The sequence below is a fragment of the Penicillium citrinum genome, assembly GCF_028827155.1.
Source record: "Penicillium citrinum strain IBT 23319 chromosome Unknown utg000001l:1.0-4955037.0:1.0-4956770.0, whole genome shotgun sequence".
Classification (NCBI taxonomy): Eukaryota; Fungi; Ascomycota; class Eurotiomycetes; order Eurotiales; family Aspergillaceae; genus Penicillium; species Penicillium citrinum.
This window is the reverse complement of record NW_026622686.1, coordinates 118,913-139,452: the sequence shown is the minus strand read 5'-3', so window position 1 is coordinate 139,452 and position 20,540 is coordinate 118,913. Positions and strand designations below refer to the sequence as shown.

At 44.9% G+C, this 20,540-nt stretch overlaps 8 protein-coding genes across 8 annotated transcripts; 5 read left to right on the top strand and 3 right to left on the bottom strand.

The window, feature by feature from the left end:
* Window positions 1–2,062: 2,062 nt before the first annotated feature.
* Window positions 2,063–3,178, bottom strand: N7469_000058 (uncharacterized protein; the record flags this gene model as incomplete). The annotated part of the gene is made up of 3 exons (XM_056638978.1): window positions 2,063–2,710; window positions 2,771–2,837; window positions 2,907–3,178. 3 exons carry the CDS (start codon window positions 3,176–3,178, stop codon window positions 2,063–2,065), a joined length of 987 nt encoding a protein of 328 aa, XP_056504735.1.
* An 850-nt stretch (window positions 3,179–4,028) lies between these two features.
* N7469_000057 (uncharacterized protein) lies at window positions 4,029–4,621 on the bottom strand (the record flags this gene model as incomplete). Its single annotated transcript, XM_056638977.1, has 2 exons — window positions 4,029–4,321; window positions 4,384–4,621. Coding segments are annotated over 2 exons (531 nt in total), but the record flags the coding sequence as incomplete, so codon positions are not given.
* A 711-nt stretch (window positions 4,622–5,332) lies between these two features.
* Window positions 5,333–6,955, top strand: N7469_000056 (pyridoxal phosphate-dependent decarboxylase family protein; the record flags this gene model as incomplete). Its single annotated transcript, XM_056638976.1, has 2 exons — window positions 5,333–5,351; window positions 5,406–6,955. 2 exons carry the CDS (start codon window positions 5,333–5,335, stop codon window positions 6,953–6,955), a joined length of 1,569 nt encoding a protein of 522 aa, XP_056504733.1.
* A 917-nt stretch (window positions 6,956–7,872) lies between these two features.
* On the top strand, window positions 7,873–9,187 carry N7469_000055 (uncharacterized protein; the record flags this gene model as incomplete). Its single annotated transcript, XM_056638975.1, has 2 exons — window positions 7,873–8,577; window positions 8,651–9,187. 2 exons carry the CDS (start codon window positions 7,873–7,875, stop codon window positions 9,185–9,187), a joined length of 1,242 nt encoding a protein of 413 aa, XP_056504732.1.
* Window positions 9,188–9,524: 337 nt separating this feature from the next.
* Window positions 9,525–10,763, bottom strand: N7469_000054 (NADH:flavin oxidoreductase/NADH oxidase; the record flags this gene model as incomplete). Its single annotated transcript, XM_056638974.1, has 1 exon — window positions 9,525–10,763. The coding sequence occupies one exon, from the start codon at window positions 10,761–10,763 to the stop codon at window positions 9,525–9,527; it is 1,239 nt and encodes a 412-aa protein (XP_056504731.1).
* Window positions 10,764–11,668: 905 nt separating this feature from the next.
* N7469_000053 (amidase signature domain-containing protein) lies at window positions 11,669–13,681 on the top strand (the record flags this gene model as incomplete). The annotated part of the gene is made up of 7 exons (XM_056638973.1): window positions 11,669–11,932; window positions 11,987–12,109; window positions 12,170–12,818; window positions 12,887–12,936; window positions 12,992–13,129; window positions 13,197–13,494; window positions 13,563–13,681. 7 exons carry the CDS (start codon window positions 11,669–11,671, stop codon window positions 13,679–13,681), a joined length of 1,641 nt encoding a protein of 546 aa, XP_056504730.1.
* Window positions 13,682–18,007: 4,326 nt separating this feature from the next.
* On the top strand, window positions 18,008–19,650 carry N7469_000052 (cytochrome P450; the record flags this gene model as incomplete). The annotated part of the gene is made up of 3 exons (XM_056638972.1): window positions 18,008–18,318; window positions 18,366–18,602; window positions 18,657–19,650. The coding sequence occupies 3 exons, from the start codon at window positions 18,008–18,010 to the stop codon at window positions 19,648–19,650; spliced, it is 1,542 nt and encodes a 513-aa protein (XP_056504729.1).
* Window positions 19,651–19,992: 342 nt separating this feature from the next.
* Window positions 19,993–20,436, top strand: N7469_000051 (uncharacterized protein; the record flags this gene model as incomplete). Its single annotated transcript, XM_056638971.1, has 1 exon — window positions 19,993–20,436. One exon carries the CDS (start codon window positions 19,993–19,995, stop codon window positions 20,434–20,436), a length of 444 nt encoding a protein of 147 aa, XP_056504728.1.
* Between the last annotated feature and the right edge of the window lie 104 nt (window positions 20,437–20,540).

Genomic DNA, 20,540 nt, shown 5'->3' with positions numbered 1-20,540 from the left:
CTATGACAAAAAATGATTCGCATTGATGAAGCAATATCTGCACGTTTCCCGATCAACTATCGTCCTCACAAGTACTAATTACATTACCAACTAGTAGAAATAAAAGAATAAAAGAGAAACAAAATAATTTGCATCCATCAATTCATGCTTATCGTGCTTGCACGACTAAAATGGAAACCCAGTACTGACACTCGAGAAGTGCTGTAAATAGCGAATCTGCCTCGAAACAGATATCCTCCCTGGAAAAAGTCACCTCGAACATACTGAAGACCAGACTCATCAAATTACATAAGCTCAATTGGTTCACAACTTTCTGACTTCTGGGCTTCATCAACCTAATATTTCGACTTGATTGTGATTACATTGTCCTGCGGTAGCTGGTTCAGCTTCAGGACAAGTCTGTCAACAACGTTTTCTATGAGGTCCAGTGCAGCATTTGCGATTTCAACCTGGATCGTTATATTTCTCAACTCATTTTGGATATCCAATTCTATGTCTGGCTCTACAAGAGGAATGAATACACTAGAGCGCAACAATAAAGAGAAGTCTCGTTATTCCAGCTGATGTCACTCCTGACTGCTCTTCAGCGAGCCCTTACCATCCCGCATGCCTCCGAGACAGAATCTCCATAATCATCAGGAGACTCTTTCCGGCCGTGGTTCTGGAGGATCAGGGGTTGGGACGGATGGAAGATGGAAGAGTGGAGGGGAGGAGGGGAACAAGAGAAGATGGACAGGAAAAGAAACATTCCATACGGCAAGTGCCATCTGATAATGAGGCACAATCTGCACTATCAAAGTATACATTGCGGATACTTACAATATGTAGACTATTAGTCCGTCGTATAGTATACCACTATACCAGAGGTAGCCCTAATGTTCTCTTCCATAGATCTCTTGTCTCTTCTTTATCGGCATAAGTGAAAAGAACAGTTTCCACTGCCTTCGTGGAAATCCCCTACTAGCAGAGGCTCCTACCTCGATCTTCAGCGCGTTAAACAAGGGTGTTCCGCTTTGCCGCCGTTCGAGAAAGAGGTCTGGAGGATTTTGCAGATCTGACAGGGGAACGATAACTATATGGGAAGTCATGGAGCTGTTTTGCGATTGTTCTCGAGCACTTCGCTTGCGGATCTGCCAATTGATGCATTGATAATATACTCAATGACTAGCGAGCCTCGGGGCCAAATGGTCCACATTTCGCTCGAGTGAGACATTTAAATCTATTTGCATTATGATACTACGCAAAAAGCACCATGAAGAGAAAGAGAAACACTTATAGTACAGTGTGTCACCCTGCGACAATTTCTGTTCGTCTCTAAAGTTTTCCGACTCAAGGAGAACACTGGCGGAATGGAGCAAGCCTTGGAAAAAAGGATTGAGCAATCTGCGGAAACATTATCTCAGTAAGGCCAGAGTACCGTTCTGCACAGCGATGACAGCTGCACGGACTGTATTGAAGAGTTTCGACTCCGTCACCTCATCGAAATCACAGACGACCACCGTCAGTCTATCATTGTTTAAAAGACCGATCGATACCATACGTGATCTTCGAATGTGTCCAACACGAATGGTAGCCGGTATTCCACCGTTGGAGATCGGCCATTTCTATGTGCATCTTTGGCCACAATGGTACCACCGAGTCCATTTCCTTCTTGTCGGTATAATGAAGACCTTACGACCAGTTCTTTGATAAAGCTCCGGTTCGATGACTCTCGTAATCAATTGAATACATAGCTGTCAACAATGATTACGCCAGCTTTGTCGCAGGTCTCTTCAATGGCCATGTTAGCGAGGAGCAATTCAGAAATCAGAAATTATCGTTCCTGTATTTTACAAAACAAAGAGAGAATGGGTTGAACAAGTTTCTATATCAGTAATGGATTTTGGGGCCTCCACAAAGGAAACACCTTATTTAGTACATGAGCCAGACCCAGGTCCCGAAAAAAAAAGATCCTATTGTATTTATGAGCTAACTAGCTGCTACCACGCCCATACACGTGTTCTCAGAACCAGAAATATGTGCTAAATTTGACTCATCACACCTTTGGAGTCATAGAACTGCACTAAAATGAAGCCTGAAGCTCCTGTGCCATGCCACCGGAGAGTGTGGTTTGTTCCTTCTGAATGATATGTGGCAACTCATATGTTTCATACTTTTTCAGATACCACTGCTTCGCACTCGAGTCATCACCATTACTATCTTCAAACTCTGTCGAGTCCGATGCTCGCAGAAAGTAAGAGATAGAGTAGCGATCCTCAGCTTGAACTTGACCCGCCGGCAGCACACGATGCAATGCAGAACGAAGTCGCTTTCCCGAAAGAAAGCGTAGAGTGTCGCCAACATTGATGATTGCATGGCCAGGTCGTGGTTCAACGTATTTCCATACAGCTTCTTCGGGTGAGAATACCTGGAGTCCCCATTGGGGAGCATGCAAAATGGTAAAAGTGCCAATATCCGTGTGCATGTTTTGGCCAACTTTGCTTGGGTCCAGAATAGTTGGGGGATAGTGAAGGAAGTAAAGGGTGCTCTTTGATCGACAGTCATCGCGATGGTGGGTTTCAAGACGAGCTTCTCCCTTGAGGCCTAATTCATCAGATAGACAGTCCAGCAGAAGCTTGGAGATGAAATGGCACATGGCAGTGAATTGATCAAAGAGCAATAGGTTGTCTTGCACCACGGATGGAAGTGCCCATCTCCCATCTAGCTCCGACTTCCCAATCTTTGTTGTTGTTAGTGAGTCTTATAGCAGCTATTATCTTTTGAATCTCACCTTTAGAGCTTCAAATCCGTCTTTTTGCGATTCAACCGCTCCAGACTGATTTCCCACTGCCTTGAATCTGATTTGAATACAATTAGTCATCTAACCTTGGAAGAGAATCCAGACCTAACCAGGGCCAAAGACTCACCCATGCGATAGAGAGACAGTAGGGGTCTTCAGCTTCACTGCTGTAGGTTGAGCGAACCAGTCCTTGGCTAACCGATCGATTTCATCCAAATCTTTCCAGAACTTCTCGGATCCCTCGCTTTGGAGATTAAGGTAGAAGAACCCATCTTCCTCGCAGGCAGTGAGTAGCTTCTTCATCTCGGACTTATTCTTGTCGAACAGATTGTAGAACTGGATGGTGGATAGGTCCGCGGTGCGAACATCCTTGTATTCTTCAGGACGGCTGACGCTCATTTTGAGGATGATAGTAGGCAGAGTGCTATTATTGGCTTTGAAGTTGTTGTCGAGATACTGTTCATCGTCGAGTTTTGCAATCCTTTTATCCCCAATGTCAACTCTCGAAACCACCATGTAGCTAGTTTACCTAGTGGTCTGACTCTGATTTCGAATGGCAAATCTGGGAGCTTTCGCTACCATCCGGTCGGAGCATACGATTGCGAGGCCGCAGACACTCGGAGGTATAATTCGGGAATCGGCTTATTAAATCCTAAGGACTTGTGTTTTATCGGAGATGGCTTTTCAGTCCTTCCGGAACATTTTGTGGTCCATTCGTTCCCTTCTTATTGTTACTGGTGCTCGACAGAGCGATCTAGAAACATCCAACTAGCATCCGATAGCATTTCAATCTTCACTTTGGAGCTTGACTATCAGACCCTTTGGCGAAGTTTTTCGTACTGTATTTTTCTTTCTTTTTTTCCCTTCAGAATTGCCATTCTATCCATAAAGTAACGCATGACAATAAATTTCATCCTTGAATTATAAAATTACCCGTACTCTTTCGCCTCTCCAATTCATTGACAATTAGCGCTCTGGTTACTCTTTTATAACCTGAAAATGGATATAACATGGAAATAAAATAACCGGGTGGATCAGCCACTGAAAATTGAAACGCGACTTAAGTGTATGTTCGAAAATCAATTACAACTACAGAGATCTTTCTTTCGATAAGAAATTTGAACTGTCAACGTGAGATAGCTATACATATGCACGCAAACGGTGATCCATTCTGTGGGCAAGAAACCATAAATAGCTCGGTAGTTAAATATAAATGAAAGATGTATAATTCCCAGCAAAGCTATCCCAATCAGTGCTGAGCACCCGGACCTTCGACCATTGCAATAGATACCCCATTCATTCCATCAAACTCACTGTAATTTTTCATACCAAGGAGTTTGTTGAAAAGATGCATCTTGTCAGTCGTAAGGAGCATTGCACGCCGAAGATATGGCCACTGACGAAGTCTTTCGTTGAAAATGTCGAGCATCCAGCGAGCAAGGCCTGATCCTTGGTATGAATCAAGGATATAGAAATCGGTAAGGTAAGCAAATGTGACATTATCAGTAATCACACGCAGAAGTCCAATTTGCTTGATCGATCCTTGATACGGGATGAGTTATGTTAGAGCGTCTTCCTTGTACGGAAATAAAATTGCCACTCACTCGCACGCTCAAGGCTGATGGTGCCATTTGATTCCTGACTTGAGTCGATTTCGTAAAGCCCGAAACATAGGGAATTTTTGAGTGCTTTCAAAAGAGCAACTGCCGGCAAGTCGCTCGCCCACCATATCATATCGGAACCCAATGCGGCATTGATAGCGTCGACTTGAAGTAGTTTAGGATCGGTTGATAGTAAGTACTCCCCTCGATACCAATTTTGCGTATTCATCTCGAAGGTGAACTAGGCATCAAATAAAAGAGACCACAATAGTAAAGATAACGGTAATTTCAACTTAAAAGATATGCTAGAGCTGAAGGATCTTGCAACGAAGCAAGGAGAGAAAATAGAGATACTCAGCAAAATACATGGAAGGATGAGATTGGGTTCGCTGTCTGCGTGACATACAGTGGACCTACCAAACATATTTTTTCACGCTATCTCAATCCGACAGATGAGGAAATCCGGTAAAATTCCGAATTCTCCGAAAACTTGTGCGCAGTATTTAGCAAGCGATTATGCTTTCCAAAGCAAAGGTTTCTTAAAATTGTGCCTGAAAAATGGTCGGAGAATTTGTGTGACGATGAATGCTCCGAAGTTTTCCGATTGGGGAGAGACCTGCATACGTCCTTGAACTGCGAAGTATTTGACGAATAGTGAAGCCTTCATCTTCTATATATTGCGAATGAGATTAACCGAATAGACACGAGAGAAGAGGTGGAGATATTGAAACAACTTGAGACGACCTGGCTAGACAATTTAATATTCAATGGCTGCCAAGTAATTGAGAACACATCCGATAAAAGCTGAAGACAGTTTCCCTCAAGAAGCAGAAAGCCTTTGAACCTTTACTCGTACTCTTTCAAACAGCCCAGCACGTACTTAAAGACCAAATCCTGAGAAATTCTGCATAAGCATGGAGTTGAAAAATACCGAAGATAGATCATCCGCGAGATGGCAGCAAATCGACGAGGTAGAATTGAATGATACCCCTTACTTGGACTAAAAGCTGACCGATCATAGCTAGTGAAAATTGTCAAAAGTACGACATTTCAGAAGCTGTCCATACCAGAAGGGGCATCGCGGCCTATCGATCGAGCATCATCGAAATCGGAAACGGACGACTCTACTCAGGATTTTGAGAGGCTGGTCGAGCACCTCTCAGATGAGGGTTCTGGCCAGAAGGGCTTTGAAAATGCCGTTCGCATTCTAAGTGAACATTCGATAAACAATTCCTCTCCTGGATTCTTGGGAAAGCTAGTCTCTGCACCGTCTCCTCCTGGGGTCGCTGCTGATCTGTTTATTTCTCTTCTGAATAACAACGGACATGTGTGGCGTGCATCACCAGCCCTAACATCCATTGAGAAAGGTATTAGCGTCGAGCTGGCGAGGATGTTCGGTCTTGATGGCATCCATGCCGGAGGTATCTCAGTGCCGGGAGGAGCTGCTGGAAATATGCTCGCGTTGACTGTTGCACGTAATATCATATCACCAGATTCCAAACGACACGGCGTTGTGCCTGGCAAATATGCCATTTTTGTCTCAGATGCAGCTCATTATTCTGTGTCCAATGCGGCACAGATTGTGGGATTGGGTCAAGACTCTGTCTTCAAAATTCCAACGCTGGCAGATGAGACAATGGATGTTAACTTGCTCGAGACGGCAGTTAACAGTGCAGTTGAACAGGGCCGTGTGCCATTGTTCATCAACGCTACAGCGGGGAATACAGTCAATGGCGCCTTTGACACTCTCGATCGAATCGGAAAAATTGCAAGAAAAGCAAATGCCTGGTTCCATGTTGATGCCTGTTGGGGAGGTGCAGTTGCATTTTCTGAAAACCTAAGACATCTACTCAAAGGTAGTGAACAAGCGGATTCTATCGCCTTCAATCCCCACAAAATGCTAGGTGTACCTCTTGTTTGCGCTTTCTTGTTGACTCGTGATGTGAGGCATCTCTGGCTTGCCAATAAGCTGGATGCAGGGTATCTTTTCCATGACAGGAATGCACAGAATGACGCATCCAGTGTGACTGCTCAGGATAAGAGCGATGCCTCAAGCGACAGTGATGGAATCGACTGGCGAAACTCTAAGCTCTTGGACGGTGCTCCCTCTTTCGATAAAATAAGGGACCTAGCTTCACTCACAGTGCAATGCTCCCGTCGCTCTGATGCGACCAAAATGTTTTTACACTGGATATACTACGGAAGGTCTGTCATAGGCAATGAAGTTGAGAGAACTGCCGATGTCGCACAGTATCTAGCGAGGCTTGTGCAAAGACACCTTCAATTTGACTTGATCGGAGATGTTGAAAAAGTGTTTGCTCAAGTTTGCTTCTATTGGAGACCGAAGGCAAAAGCACACACGCAGACCACCAGTGTGCGTAACCCGGATATCAACAGTCGGAATACTCATGTTCTGTATGAGCGTATGACCGATGAGGGGTGGAGGATTGATTACGCTCCATATAAGTCTCATGGGGATTGTATTCGAATTGCATGCAATAGACTGACTACAAAAGATGAAGTTGAGGCTTTCATTATACGACTGAAGGATCAGGGAGAGTCATTGGGACTTTAACACTGAGTGTTACTAACACTCAGTGTTACTTTTGAATTTACACCTCTGCTAAAATACCAACAATTCATACTTGAGCCTAAAAAATAGAAGCACTTGTTGCACTTGATTGGGTGATTCAATATTCAATACCTATTGATATGTAATCAATTAGAAACAGAACACAAAGAAAGCATGTACCGTCGTAATACATATGTAGACTTCAAGTAACTTGTAATGCATAGAGATACTTGCATAACTACTGAACTACCAAATTAAAATCGAAGGCTGCATCCAAAGGTACGTGCCAAGGACCCGTGTTGTCACAAAGATGGGCCTTTCGAATTTCCACTATTGCATATCGCAAAATTTCTACTCAAGACGCCGATCGATACTGATTCGACATAATGCGCCGAACGATCAATATGCCTCCCCGCGTACGTGCCGAAAATGGCCGATCAATATATACGTAGTCGACATAAAATCATTCGGAGTTCGGAGGAAAGGCCCCTGCATGTCAAACAAGAAGTCTCCGAATTTCCGAATTCAATCAGTGACAGCCCTGACATTTATTGAATTAATGGTAATTATTTACTCAACACACTATACTACGTTGAGTAAATAATTACCTTTCGTAATAGGAAATCATTTGTAAAGGCAGTATAGTACTACTATACTAATAGTAGTACTATTAGCAAAATCCCATTGAACGCATTCAATCAATTGGCTTTGCGGTTCTTTGACCGCGAACCGATATATAACTGCAAAATAGTTATTTTGCAGTACTACAATCTGGAAGTAGCTAAGGAGTGCGCTTGGGGTATCAGAATTGCTCCCGAAAAATAGCAGGCCTCGCAAATCATTGACACGAAATACGATGCATGATCAAGAGAAGTGTTCACCTGCCAGAACAGAGGAGGAAATCCAAACACCACCACCTGATGGCGGCTGGAGGGCTTGGCTATGTGGTGGGGTGTACCTTCAACTCAGCATCGTCAGAATCAATCATTATTCTAACCTTTGGCGCAGTATTATGTGGACATTTCTTGTTTATGAACACATGGGGAGTCATAAACAGCTTTGGAGTCTTTCAGACGTATTACACAGACTTTCTCGACCGTCCATCGGGACAAATATCATGGATAGGATCTATCCAAGTCTTCCTTAGCTTTTTTATCGGTGGTTTTATTGGCCGCTTGACAGATGGTGGATATCTACGCCATGTCTTATTATCTGGAACTATAATGGTCACAATTGGGATTTTCACAGCATCGGTTTCTACTCAATATTGGCAATTCATTCTAGCGCAAGGACTATGCTGCGGTTTAGGAAGTGGCTGCCTTGTCACTCCAGCAGTATCGGTTGTATCAACTTATTTTGAAAAGCGGCGCTCATTGGCGCTCGGGGTCACTACATGTGGTTCTGTGACTGGCGGGCTTGTGTTTTCTGCGATGGCAAGGCAACTTATACCCTCGGCTGGAATCGACTGGGCATTGCGAGCGATTGGATTCGTGCAAGTATCCACGTTGGCTTTTGTGGTCATACTCATGAAACCCCGGATCAAAGCTCGGCAGGAGGGAAGACTTGTGGAATGGGCTGCTTTCAAAGAGCCACAGTTTCTCTTGTTCACCATTGGAATGTTTTTTGTACGCCAAGGCTTCTTTTCTTCGTCAAATATTGTTGCTTTTCTCATTTCCCAATGACTGACGATATCGACAGAACTTCTGGGCGGTTTTCTTCGGATATTATTACTTGGCATCTTTCAGTCGTGATGTTCTAGTTCCGCCTCTTTCATTTACAGAGTCCCTCAACATCCTCCTGATTCTGAATGGAGTCGGCGTTGTGGGTCGAATGGTTTCAAATCATTTCGCGGATACTGTAGGACCATTAAACATGCTGATACCAGTTTCTTTAATAGCGGGAATCGCTATGTTCTCATGGATGGCAGTCAGTACTTCAGGTGGCCTGTACGCCTGGACAGTTGTATATGGAATCGTTGCTGGGGCTATACTCAGCCTATTCCCTGCCGGTGTATCGAGCCTTACGGGTGATCTTTCCAAGCGGGGAGCACGCACGGGGATGAACTTCACAGTGATCAGTTTTGCTACATTGACGGGCAATCCAATCGCGGGTGCGATCATCTCAGCGCAAGATGGAGGATATATTGGAGCTCAGGCTTTTATGGGATCTTGCTTCTTTCTAGCTACAGCGATGATTTACGCAGCAGCAGTTGTTCGGAGGAAGAAACTTGTATAAATATCATATAAGCGTTAAATATTAGATATACTGCAAATAAACGGTCATCCGAGAGTCAGAGACTGGAATCTGAAAATGAATTATTTAAAGTTGAACATGTGCCGGAAGACCTTTATTAGTCGCTATCGACGGAATGAATTGCATGAGAACATTGAGAGTAAAAGTCTACAAACTTGGGGAAAGGAATTACTCTTCGCTCCTACAATAATTGTAATGACGTGGACTGGCTCCATGTGAGTCAGAATGAGGTGACTTTTAATTAAACTTAACGTACTGTACATAAGGAAAGAAAGCCGATGGAAAATGAAGTAGAAGATGTATTTGACAATCTATTTAATCACGAACTCTTATTGCCTGATTTCCCGCGACCTTCAAAACTCCAATCAATTTGCGTAGCCATCCTCACACTGACACCAAGCTCATTTGCAAAAGCTCGGACTAGGCCGGGGTTTTGCTGAAACCAGCGTCCAGCCTGTACTGCATCAATGCCAGAATTTACAACCTCTTCAGCAAGAGCACCAGTTTTGATTCCTCCAACAGCTGTGACAAGGAGTCGGTCTCCCACAGCTTTCTTGATTTCCTGGGCCAAATGCGCTTGATAAGCCGGACCAGGTTTGATGGCGATGGCAGATTTAGCAGAGATACCACCTGAGCTGACGTCGACTAAGTCGACGCCTTGATCAGCTAGAAGCGGAGCCAGTCGAACAGACTGCGCAACAGTCCAGCTTTCAGGGAACTCTTTCTTCAAGTCTTCATCAAATTCGAACCAGTCGGTCGCACTGATCCGGATAAAAAGAGGCATTGTATCCGGAATATTAGCTCTAATATCCGCGGAAATTTCCAACAGGAGCCTGACTCTATTTTCAAAACTGCCTCCATACTGATCAGTCCTTTTGTTGCTGACCGGACTCAGAAATTGGTGCAGCAGATATCCGTGGGCAGCATGGATTTCAATAGCATCGAAGTTGGCTTGTACAGCTCTCTTTGCCGCTGAGACCCAGTCCTTCTTCAAGACGTCGATATCTTCCAAAGTCAAAGCCTTAGGAACATTGTTGACTCCGTCCTCAAAAGGAATAGCAGATGGTGCAACCAGCTCATTTGGCCAACCTCCAACTTCCTCGACAGCCATAGCATTGATGCTCAACCAAGGAGCTACTGCACTCGCCTTTCGACCTGCATGGGCAAGCTGAATGGCAATCTTCTGGCTCTGGCTGTGAGCAAATTCGGTAATTCTTTTCAAAGGCTCAATTTGACCATCCTCATACAGTCCAAGGTCCTGAGGTGTGATACGACCAATTTTCTGTACGCCGGTCGATTCCATGATAGCGATGCCAGGACCTCGCTGCATAATTCCGCCCAGATGCGCCAAATGCCAGTCAGTAACATAGCCATCTTTGGCAGAGTATTGGCAGAGAGGAGCAAGGAATAGACGGTTTGGAAGTGTCAAACCCCGAATAGTAATTGGGGTAAAGAGTTTGACTGAGCCCTCGAGCTGTGTTCCTGCCGGAGGATTCTGAGCCGGCGTATAGTATGAAACTCCACTGGCGGCGACGTTGTCAATTACGGTTTGTGTCATCCTGAAATAAAGGCGTGGATTGGGAAAGAAAAAGATCGATAGTTAAAGCCAAGAGTAATATGAGCTTGGCTAAACTAGGGCAGCAAGTCCCAGAGTTGAAGAAAAAAGAATCTAGGGAAAAGAACCAGCTATCAGAGGGCAACGGAAAGCCTTTGATTGAGCCACAATTTCAATTGCAGTCGAAATGCACATTAGTTTATACAACCATATAGTAAACAAAGAAATCGACATTCTGGAACTCCATAGTGTGAGCATTGATTATAAATCGAGGTGGAGGGTCTTTACTCCGTCGTGTCTTGGAAAGAAACAGGGATGTGTGATTGCGCTAAAGCACTAATCATGCGAGACTTCGTGATGGGCGATCACGAAACACAACCCCTGTAACGGTGAGCCAGGGATATAATTATTTGATTGGATACAAGCAAAGAACCAACGATGCGGCCCCTTTCCTCCGAGTTTGCATTGCCACCGATCCTGCATTCAACAGAAACGGCCCGAATTGGAGTCTGCGCTATTGCCTCCACGAGATTTTCCATTGAACATTCGTTCTAATTTGTGACTGAACATGATGGAATACTAATGTACCTCATGAGAAATATGCACACATACTTTATGAACAACTGCTGGCAAGTTAAAGTAGCGGGAGCCTTTCTCATCTCCCCGTGGCCCACCTAGTGGCCAATCGGATATTCCTATTTTGCTGGGCGCCGTGGATGCTGCATCCACATTACCAAGCATTGGATTAGGAAATCAGGAAGACGATCGGATCAAGTTTCATTGTCTGTCTACTAACTGTATTATTCAGCTCACTATCTAGCAAAGTTGGTTGCTTTCGTAGTAAAAGTTTGAATTTTCTAAAACCGAATGCTCTTCTATGAAGGGTCAAGTTCACTCTGGATACCCAAATGTCGTGGCAAGCCATAGGCCAAAGGGCCCAAAATGCAGTGCTAGAATCTATTCCAGCTCGCTGGAAGCTGAATCCGAGACAATATAGTGACTTAACGGATGTTACCCACATACCTTATGAATGTGGCCTCATGACAAAAGATCAACTTGCCATAACAGAGCTCACAGTTATTGAGCTACTTGATCTTCTGAAATTGAGAGAAGTGAAAGCATCAGAGGTCCTAGAGGCATTTGCTGCTCGAGCTGCTATCGCCCACCAACTTGTACTATAAGCCAATCCTGTCCTTATGGAGCCACGCTGATGTTCTTCTTAACAGACAAACTGTCTAACTGAATGGTTTTTTGAGGATGGGCTCCAGCGAGCCAACGAACTGGATGAGGCCTTTGCCAATAGCGGCAAGCTACAAGGTCCCCTGCATGGAATTCCTATCGCATTAAAGGTAAAAAGAGTACATGGTTCATAATGGTAAATAATCTCACATGCTGATGTCAGACGCCAGGATGCGCATGAGATTGCTGGCCATGCTGTAACCATGGGCTATGTCGCGAGAAAGGACAACATCGCTAGGCGTGATTCCAACCTGATAGAAACTCTGCGCAATGCAGGGGCGATTTTCTTTTGCAAGACGACGATGCCCCAGTCGGGCATGGCCTTGGAAACGGTCAGTAATCTCTGGGGTCGCACCACAAATCCGTATAACAGGAACCTGGGAGCAGGTGGTAGCTCTGGTGGAGATTCAGTGTTAGTGGCGATGAGAGGCAGCCCGATCGCGCCCTCTACGGATATGGGAGGGTCGATTAGAGTCCCTGCTGCTTTCAATGGACTATATGGCATTCGGCCGACCTCTGACCGTATACCCAAAGGTGGGATGCAAAGTACAAATGGTGGAAATCTTACGATTAAACTCTCTTGTGGCCCTGTCTGCCATTCTCTGCAGGACCTTGAGTTGTTCACCCGGGTGATAAACTCGCATCCGAATCATCAATATGATGTGACATCTGTGCCTGTCCCATGGAGGGAACTGGGTGCTTTGGGACGTAAGCTTGCAATTGGGATCATGAAGTGGGATGGAGTTGTCATGCCCCATCCACCGGTCCTGCGAGCTCTTGAGCACACGAAAAAGGTCTTAAAAAGGGATGGCCATGAAGGTAAGCAAAAAAAAAGTCCTTGATCAGAAGTTATCCAGACGCGTTACTCTAATTGGTTTGGTCCAAAGTGCACGAATTTGAGCCTCCATTTGATTGCTGGGAGGCCATGAAAACTACTGTGAGAGGCCCCGGGATTTTGAAAACAGCACTTATGAATATTAACGTGGTTGCAGTTCGAAATTTATTATCAATCAGGATCCAGCACCACTGAAGCCACATTGAAAGCGTCTGGAGAGCCTATTATCCCTGCATTCGCCGAACTCCTTAGAATATTCGACCCTCAAGCGAAATCCGCTGCAGAAGCATTACAGGTGTGTCTCCATGTTGTTTCCAACCACGTAAATTGCTGAGATATACCGTAACTAATGCAGGTTGTAGTTAAATATCCACACGCGATTCTTGAAAGAGAAATTTGCAGAGGCGTGGGATAGAACTGCCGATAAAACCACCACTGGCCGGACCATCGATGCGTTGATATTACCTCCCGCTCCCGGAGTGGGCTATCCTCATGATTTCAACCTGTATTGGGGATATACATCTCTATTCAATCTTGTTGACTACCCATCCGTCATCCTACCGATTCTCAACTTTAAGGTAGACCCCAAACGAGACGTCTTGGACGAACAATATTCCCCGTTGGATACCAACCCCTTTGACAAACCCAACTATGAACTATGTCAGTGGCACTGGTAGCTTATCCTATGTTACAGACAGCAATCCTTGCTAACTGAGATTCAAACACAGATAATCCGGAGATGTTCATGAACCAGCCGAGCACGATCCAAATAGTTGGGCGTCCTTTCGAGGACGAAGAAATTATTCGAGTGGCATCGATCTTAGATGATTTATTTCAAACGCCATGAATAATGCCTCGGCAATATTGTGCGTGAAGAAATGCCCTGGCCCAAACAAGTCGATTGGTCCTTGCATGCCGGCGTATTGAAAGATTTATGATGTGCTTTTCTGGCACAATTTGCAAAAATGAATATTCTCGCTTTCTACTCCGTACTTCTGCTCCCCCGTAATGATTTATCATTTCCAGTTCGTAACACACGATTCAATGACGATGGTATCTAGACCTAACTCGGCTTTTTCTTTGCTCTTCCGAAAGGGTAGAAGGGTCTTCACAGTACAAGAGATTATATGGCGTCAAATTAACCATACCTACACACTTGTTGCTCAATTGGGGCCAAATATTACACTACCAACAATGTGGTCGAAACTGAGTTACAGCCCCGCACACACACAGGCTAAATCCTGAAGGATCAATGATGCGTTGGATTACGACTGCATCATGTCAATTCAAAGCTAAATAGCTGAAACTTCCCTCTTCCGCATGCTATGTTGTCCCCGTTGCTGCGGGGTGGACATTGTCGGCACACTTAACAATTTAAGAAAGGGGGGAAAGGGACCTCCCGAAGCCGAGCACGGCTAGCGTAAGCTTAATTTGCCCTTCGGCAAGGCAGTATGGCCGATGTCTTGTTCAGCATTGGATGAACTGTGCAGAGAGATTTTCATCGGAACGCCGGTGTCGGTGTAAGTGGACAAAGGAGGTCTCAAGCGGACGCTACTTGGACGCCTAATTCACCCGTGGCCGTCGATCTCCTGCCATTAGGGAGGTGGCTTGCAATATGGAGTAGATCCGTCACCTGAGACAAAGTATGTAACGTCCCGAGACAGTGTGTGCCACATCGGCATGACAGGGGTAGTTTGGTATTGAAATTGCCCAATTTTTGGCTTAGGGCCCAGCCATGCAATATAAATCCAAATGAAGATCGCATCATTTACACGGTGCGTAGTAAAAAGTGGCAAATACTGGAGTATCAAGGAAGAGGGTTTGTCGAGAAAACCACGCTAACAACATAAGCCGTCTACTGTATACTTAAATATCGTCATAGGTATGACGATGGATAAGATAGTTGCCAGTTTAGGTAAATGGTGATTAGTAGGATCAAACGAGAGCACCCCGAAGATTCCGTTCTTCAGGAATGAGTGCTCTGCATGGAATGTCACAGCTAATGCGGAGATCGTCGCTTCTGTGAATAAGGATGAAGCGTGAAGAACTACAACAAACAAAAGTACGTAGCGAGGGGAAATATGGGTCGTCATCACACTACATAAAGTAATTCTCCTTGTACTATGTACAGTGGCTCAAGTCGCTCCCTAACAGATCACAATGGGATATGAGTATGCGAATATACATGGGAACAGCATGAAAAGGCCAGCCTGAAGTGCCCAGCATATGATTGAGGTTGACTTCAAATGGCAACCATCGCTATCCAATTCCAGCGCACTTGAAAGGTGGAATTCGATCTCTTCCAGAACCTGCACACTACAAGCAGATCCATATCCCATTGGCTAAATGGCAGCCTAAGATGTTTTTGACGCGATCGCATCATACCCCTGGCTTGAACCAAGCTCTTTAACCAGGAGATTGGCAGCCACAAGCTCGGAATTTCAACCTCAAAAGGGACAAAAGATTAGATCTGTCGAATTCAAAAAAATGGGGGCTCGGGAGGAACGCTATGGCGCACCGCTAGTATATGCTAGTGCAGAGTATTGGCAAGCTCACCAGAACTTCTGGTTGAACTACATATATAAGGTTGGCCTGAGGTTGGAAAAGCCCCAAAGAGCGAGCTTTAGACTGTCTCCTGGATATTAACATTATTAATATCACTATAGAGTACAATATTATACAAACTTCGTGGGACATTGTTGTGTCCTTACTAGGAACGGTCGAATGGAATGGGAAAAAAAAAATTAAATTTTAGTTCCATTCGACCTGCATATCCCGACTGTGCTGTTTCGAGCATTCTATCCAGTTTCAATAATTACCTAGTCTTGTGTCCAACGACCGGTTCGCCCGACCCCCACCAGTATGCCCGGCACGGGCATGAAGGATTCAACTTTGCAGAGCCAAGCTGCCTTCTCGCAGCTTGACTACGACGCGGTTGACCCACTATCATTCTAGACCCAAGCCAAAAGATGATCTACGGTTGATTCCGACCCAAGAAAATCCTCACGTTGAATTTGCACAGGTACGTTTGTCAAAGCCGGGCCGGTTTCAAGCAATCAGCATGTGGTGTAACATACTGAACTGCAGGTAGCGATGGCTATTTTCAACAAGGTTGAAGCAATTCTGTCAATAAGTTAATTAACTTGGATGAAATTTATATGACGTGCTTTTGTTGTTTGTTGCAACGAGTGGCGACCGAGCACTACGACTTTTTATGCGGCTGGAACAAGCCTCTATAGACCTGTCTTGCCTCGACCTGACGATTCTCATCAAAAATGCCCTTTTGAAAAGACTCTTTCCTGGAAGCGTGAATTGATAGCTCAATCTCCGTTGTATTTCGACCGAATGCAAGCAATGGATCGCCCGAATCGCTCTCAGCAGCTTGCAAAGCGCCGAGAAGCATGTGAACGATGCCGGAGCCAGAAGCTGAAGTGTATTCGAACAGACGACAACGGAAATGAACCTTGTTTAAGATGCCTGCAAGCTCAGTCTGAGTGCATTATCAGCCTACGCAAGACGCCGGGACGTCCTGCTGGACGAAATAATAATCCCAGCCAGCCAAATTGCGCATATTACGACCAAGGCAGACGTACCAAATCAATGGATATTGAGAGTACAATTGATCCGGCAGTTTGTGATGCTACCACGTCTAATATATCTCATGACCTGTTTTTGATGTCTTCTGACTTCTCCATGGGAGGTGACAGTAGCGATAATACTGCTCGATTCTCCTCCAGTTCTTCTCCGGTTTATTCACAAGAGCTTATGGACTCTATATTCAATGACCCTGAGCTGGTGGCCGATCTCAACTTTGCATGGAACTCGCCTGGTGATCAAAATATGTTCCCTGGTCAAGGAGCATTCCATCACCTTGATCACAACTCTGATCCGGGATTCAAACTGTCAATATTACAACACAAACTTTCAAAGCAGCTGATATCCTTGAAATCAATCTCATGGGATGTCACCGCTATTATGAAATTGAATAGCAGCTTGTGTGTTTGCCAAAAGCAAACGTGTGCGGAAATGAGAAACTGCAATCCTCTGAACAGCACATTTGAGATTATTTCAGAGTTTGAACATCTCCTGAATTCCATCAGGGACATAATGAACTGGAAGGAAACACACGGAAGCTCAGGAGTCCGTCAAGAAATGAAATTCTCTTACTCTTTAACCGCCATGTCATGCTACGTACAACTGATCTGCATATACGACTGCATATTTTCATATGTCCTCAATCAGGCCTTCAGCAACCCTTCTGTGAGGGAGTTTATCTTACAATCGTCCCCGAACATGTCACTCGGGGGGATTTGAGGTCCCATCTGCGCCGAACTCCTGTGGTAGGCTATTTGCGGAGCTCATGCAGCTTAGAATCGAACCAATTGAGTTGGCATTGGGACTGCCAGCGGATTATTGCATCTCAAAGGCACCGAAAACGAAACGAATTCCGGACGGATTTGAGCTTTTTGGCGGAAAACATGGTGAATCATTCTTGGCTGCATTGAAAGAATCAGATTCTAGAGATACGAACAGTACAGATCCAGGCGTGATTGATGCGCTGAAAGAAAAGATTTCTAAGATACAGTCTATGGGATAAGAGGATAGAAAGGTATACTTAGAACTAGTTGGAAATAGGCGTCATCTTCGGCCAAACTGAATGGGTTAAGTCTGGTGCTCTGCTATTTTAGACTGCAATGTCACTTCAAAGAAGATGCTTCTTTCAAAGTAGTTCACTATATGTACACTGCGCGGTGCTGAAGTTTCTAGGCATGAGTTTTCATATTATAACCGCGATGGAGAAATTAAGACTTCCATGGCACAAATAATGGGTAGAAACTTGAAATCCATTTTGCCTAGTATATGATAGGACAGGGACTTATGCAAGCCAGATTTCTTGCGAAAGAATTCCCCCGACATATCTTTTATTAGCCTATCGGGGAGAATATTTGATTTATCTCTCCGCATTACAATCCTCCGATGGTCTCCGAGCCAGCGGACAAGGGTCCGATTATCTTTCACTATGGGTTTCCAATGAAAATGTCAAGTAAAGTAATAATTATTAACATCACAATTATAAGGGGCCTGTAGGAATTGAATGGGGCGTTAAATAATTTGAAAGTTTTGTTTTGACAGCAGTCCACAAAGTACCAATTGCAACTCGCCTACCTACAGCATGGTTGGTTTTGTCGAAATCGTCATCTCTCCTTGGGGTCTTTTCCTAGGACCAGCTCTGCTATCCCTATCTTTTCTATTTCCATATTTCTGGTCATTTCGCCATTTAAGAGATATTCCAGGTCCTCTCGCTGCGAGGATCTCAAATCTTTGGCTTTTTATTGTCTGCCGAGCGGGCAAGCGTTACAAATATGTTGATGAAGCTCACAACCAACATGGGTCCATAGTTCGAATACAGCCCAACCATGTCAGCATTGCTGACGAGGATGCCATTCAACTGATATATGGCCATGGTAGTGGGCTACTGAAATCGTCGGTCACCTTTTCTCTTGTCATTTTCCGATACTAAAGTCGTGCAGGGCTTGGTACGATGCTTCTCTTATCACAACAAGAAGTATTTTCACTTCCAGAGACCGCGCCGAACATTCTCGTAAGAGAAAGGTTGTCTCCCATAGCTTTTCATTGCAATCGATGCGAAATTTTGAGCCATTCATACAATCTTGGTTGAAGGTCTTTATCACAAAATGGGACGAGATTGCAGAAAAGAAAGATGAAGCCGATGGATTCGCAAATGTGGAGGCCCGAGTCTGGCTCAAGTAAGACTCCCATTCCCTAGTCTTGAGTGCATTAGCCGAATACTAACTTCAAAGTTACCTGGTGCTCGATATCATCGGCGATTTGGCATTTGGTGCTCCATTCGGTGTCCTTGAAAATGCCTCGGAAATTGTTCAAGTTCGCACAAGTGACAAGTCAATCCCTCTACCTGTCATAACGAGTCTCACAACTAGGAGTGAAATTGCAGCAACAGTAGGAACAATTCCAGAGATTCGTCCATACCTCAAGTGGATCCCAGATCCATTCCTTCACGCGGGCCTTACCGGTATGAATAATTTACGCAGCTTAGGGACTGCCCGAATTATTGATCGGCTAAAGAGCCCGCCAAGCTCCAGTCGCCATAAAGATCTACTGGAGCGGCTACGGGAAGGCCGAGATGATAAGGGAGAGCCATTCGGTCAGGGCGAGCTCACGGCTGAGGCTTTGACTGTCCTTATCGCAGGAACAGATACGACAAGCAGCACATTTGCGGCATTGATGTACCATGTTGTCAGGACACCTGGCGTGCTTCAAAAGCTCCAAGAAGAGCTCGACGCCGCTCTTCCCGTCGAAGCAGTGGTCCCTTCTTACGATCAAGTGAAAGACCTTACGTACTTGGGAGCCATTGTCAATGAATCTCTTCGGCATCATTCTTCCATTAGCCTGGGTCTACCTCGCCAGGTACCGCTCGGTGGCCAGGGAATAACATTCAAAGGCCACTACTTTCCCCCGGGAACTATCTTGAGCATTCCTATCTACACTGTTCATCATTTGGAGGAAGTCTGGGGCGCAGATGCGGGGGATTTCAAGCCAGAAAGATGGGAAAACATCACACCACGCCAGAAAAAGGCGTTTATTCCATTCAGTTCTGGCCCACGGGCATGTCTTGGGCGCAATCTTGCGGAGATGGAGTTAAGATTGATCACGGCAGCTTGGGCGAGGAGATACGATTTTATCCTGAGAAAGGATGAAATGGAGGTCAACGAAGGATTGGCAAGGAAGCCGATAGCTGTCAATGTTGGACTGAAGAGGCGAGAGATTTTGGCCTAGTCAATACTCAGTGAATGTTAACAAGATCAAGATCAAATGCGTTTTTCGTTAATTTTCGTCCGCTGCACATTTGACGTTGAACCTTCATTCAAAGGGCGGATATACCAACTGTAGTTGCTGCATCAAAAATATTTCGCAGCAATGGGAAGTAGTAGTAAAATAAGAACAAGACAAATGGATAAACATTCAGCTGACAGGATGAAGGAACCTGAACTTCCACTCTGCCTCGACCCATCGCAGCAACTGAGGAAGGAAAGTTGCTCGCTATCTCAATGATTACGACGGAAACAACCTACAATGCGTCGCCATGAGTTCTTGGGGTTTTTCCCAATAGAAAGAAATATGGTAATCTTCCTTTTCGAAGAAGGCCGTCGATCTGATGGCGCCGTTGACATGTTTGCCACAAATGCTCTCATTAATCGCATCCGAAATTTTGGGTTTCCTTCAGTTATGTCAGGTGTTGCTGCTTCTTTTATGAAAACGGGATTGGAAAATTCGAACGCCACTGTCAATGGTACCATTGAAACCACCAAAGTATTTGGCAGTGTGCAGTGGTACCGGTTGATTCTATCAGCCTTTTTGGTCGTTCTCGGGATCACAATTTTCACAGGCACAGCGGCTAGTAATAAAAAAGCCAACATTCCTTTATGGAAATCTTCAGCATTGGCACCGTTCTATCATGGATTAGAGGAGCTTGAGGGAAACGAATTCAAAAGTGCCAATGTTATGGAAACAACGGCAGAAAAAGAAGACGTTCGACTGCGGTATTCTGAGGCTAATGGATGATACCGCTACAGAGACCATAGAGTCATAAAGGATCCAAGTTGGAGCTCTGATTACCAATGCTATTATCCATTGCCTCCCTCTTTCGAATCGACGAGCTCAGTCTT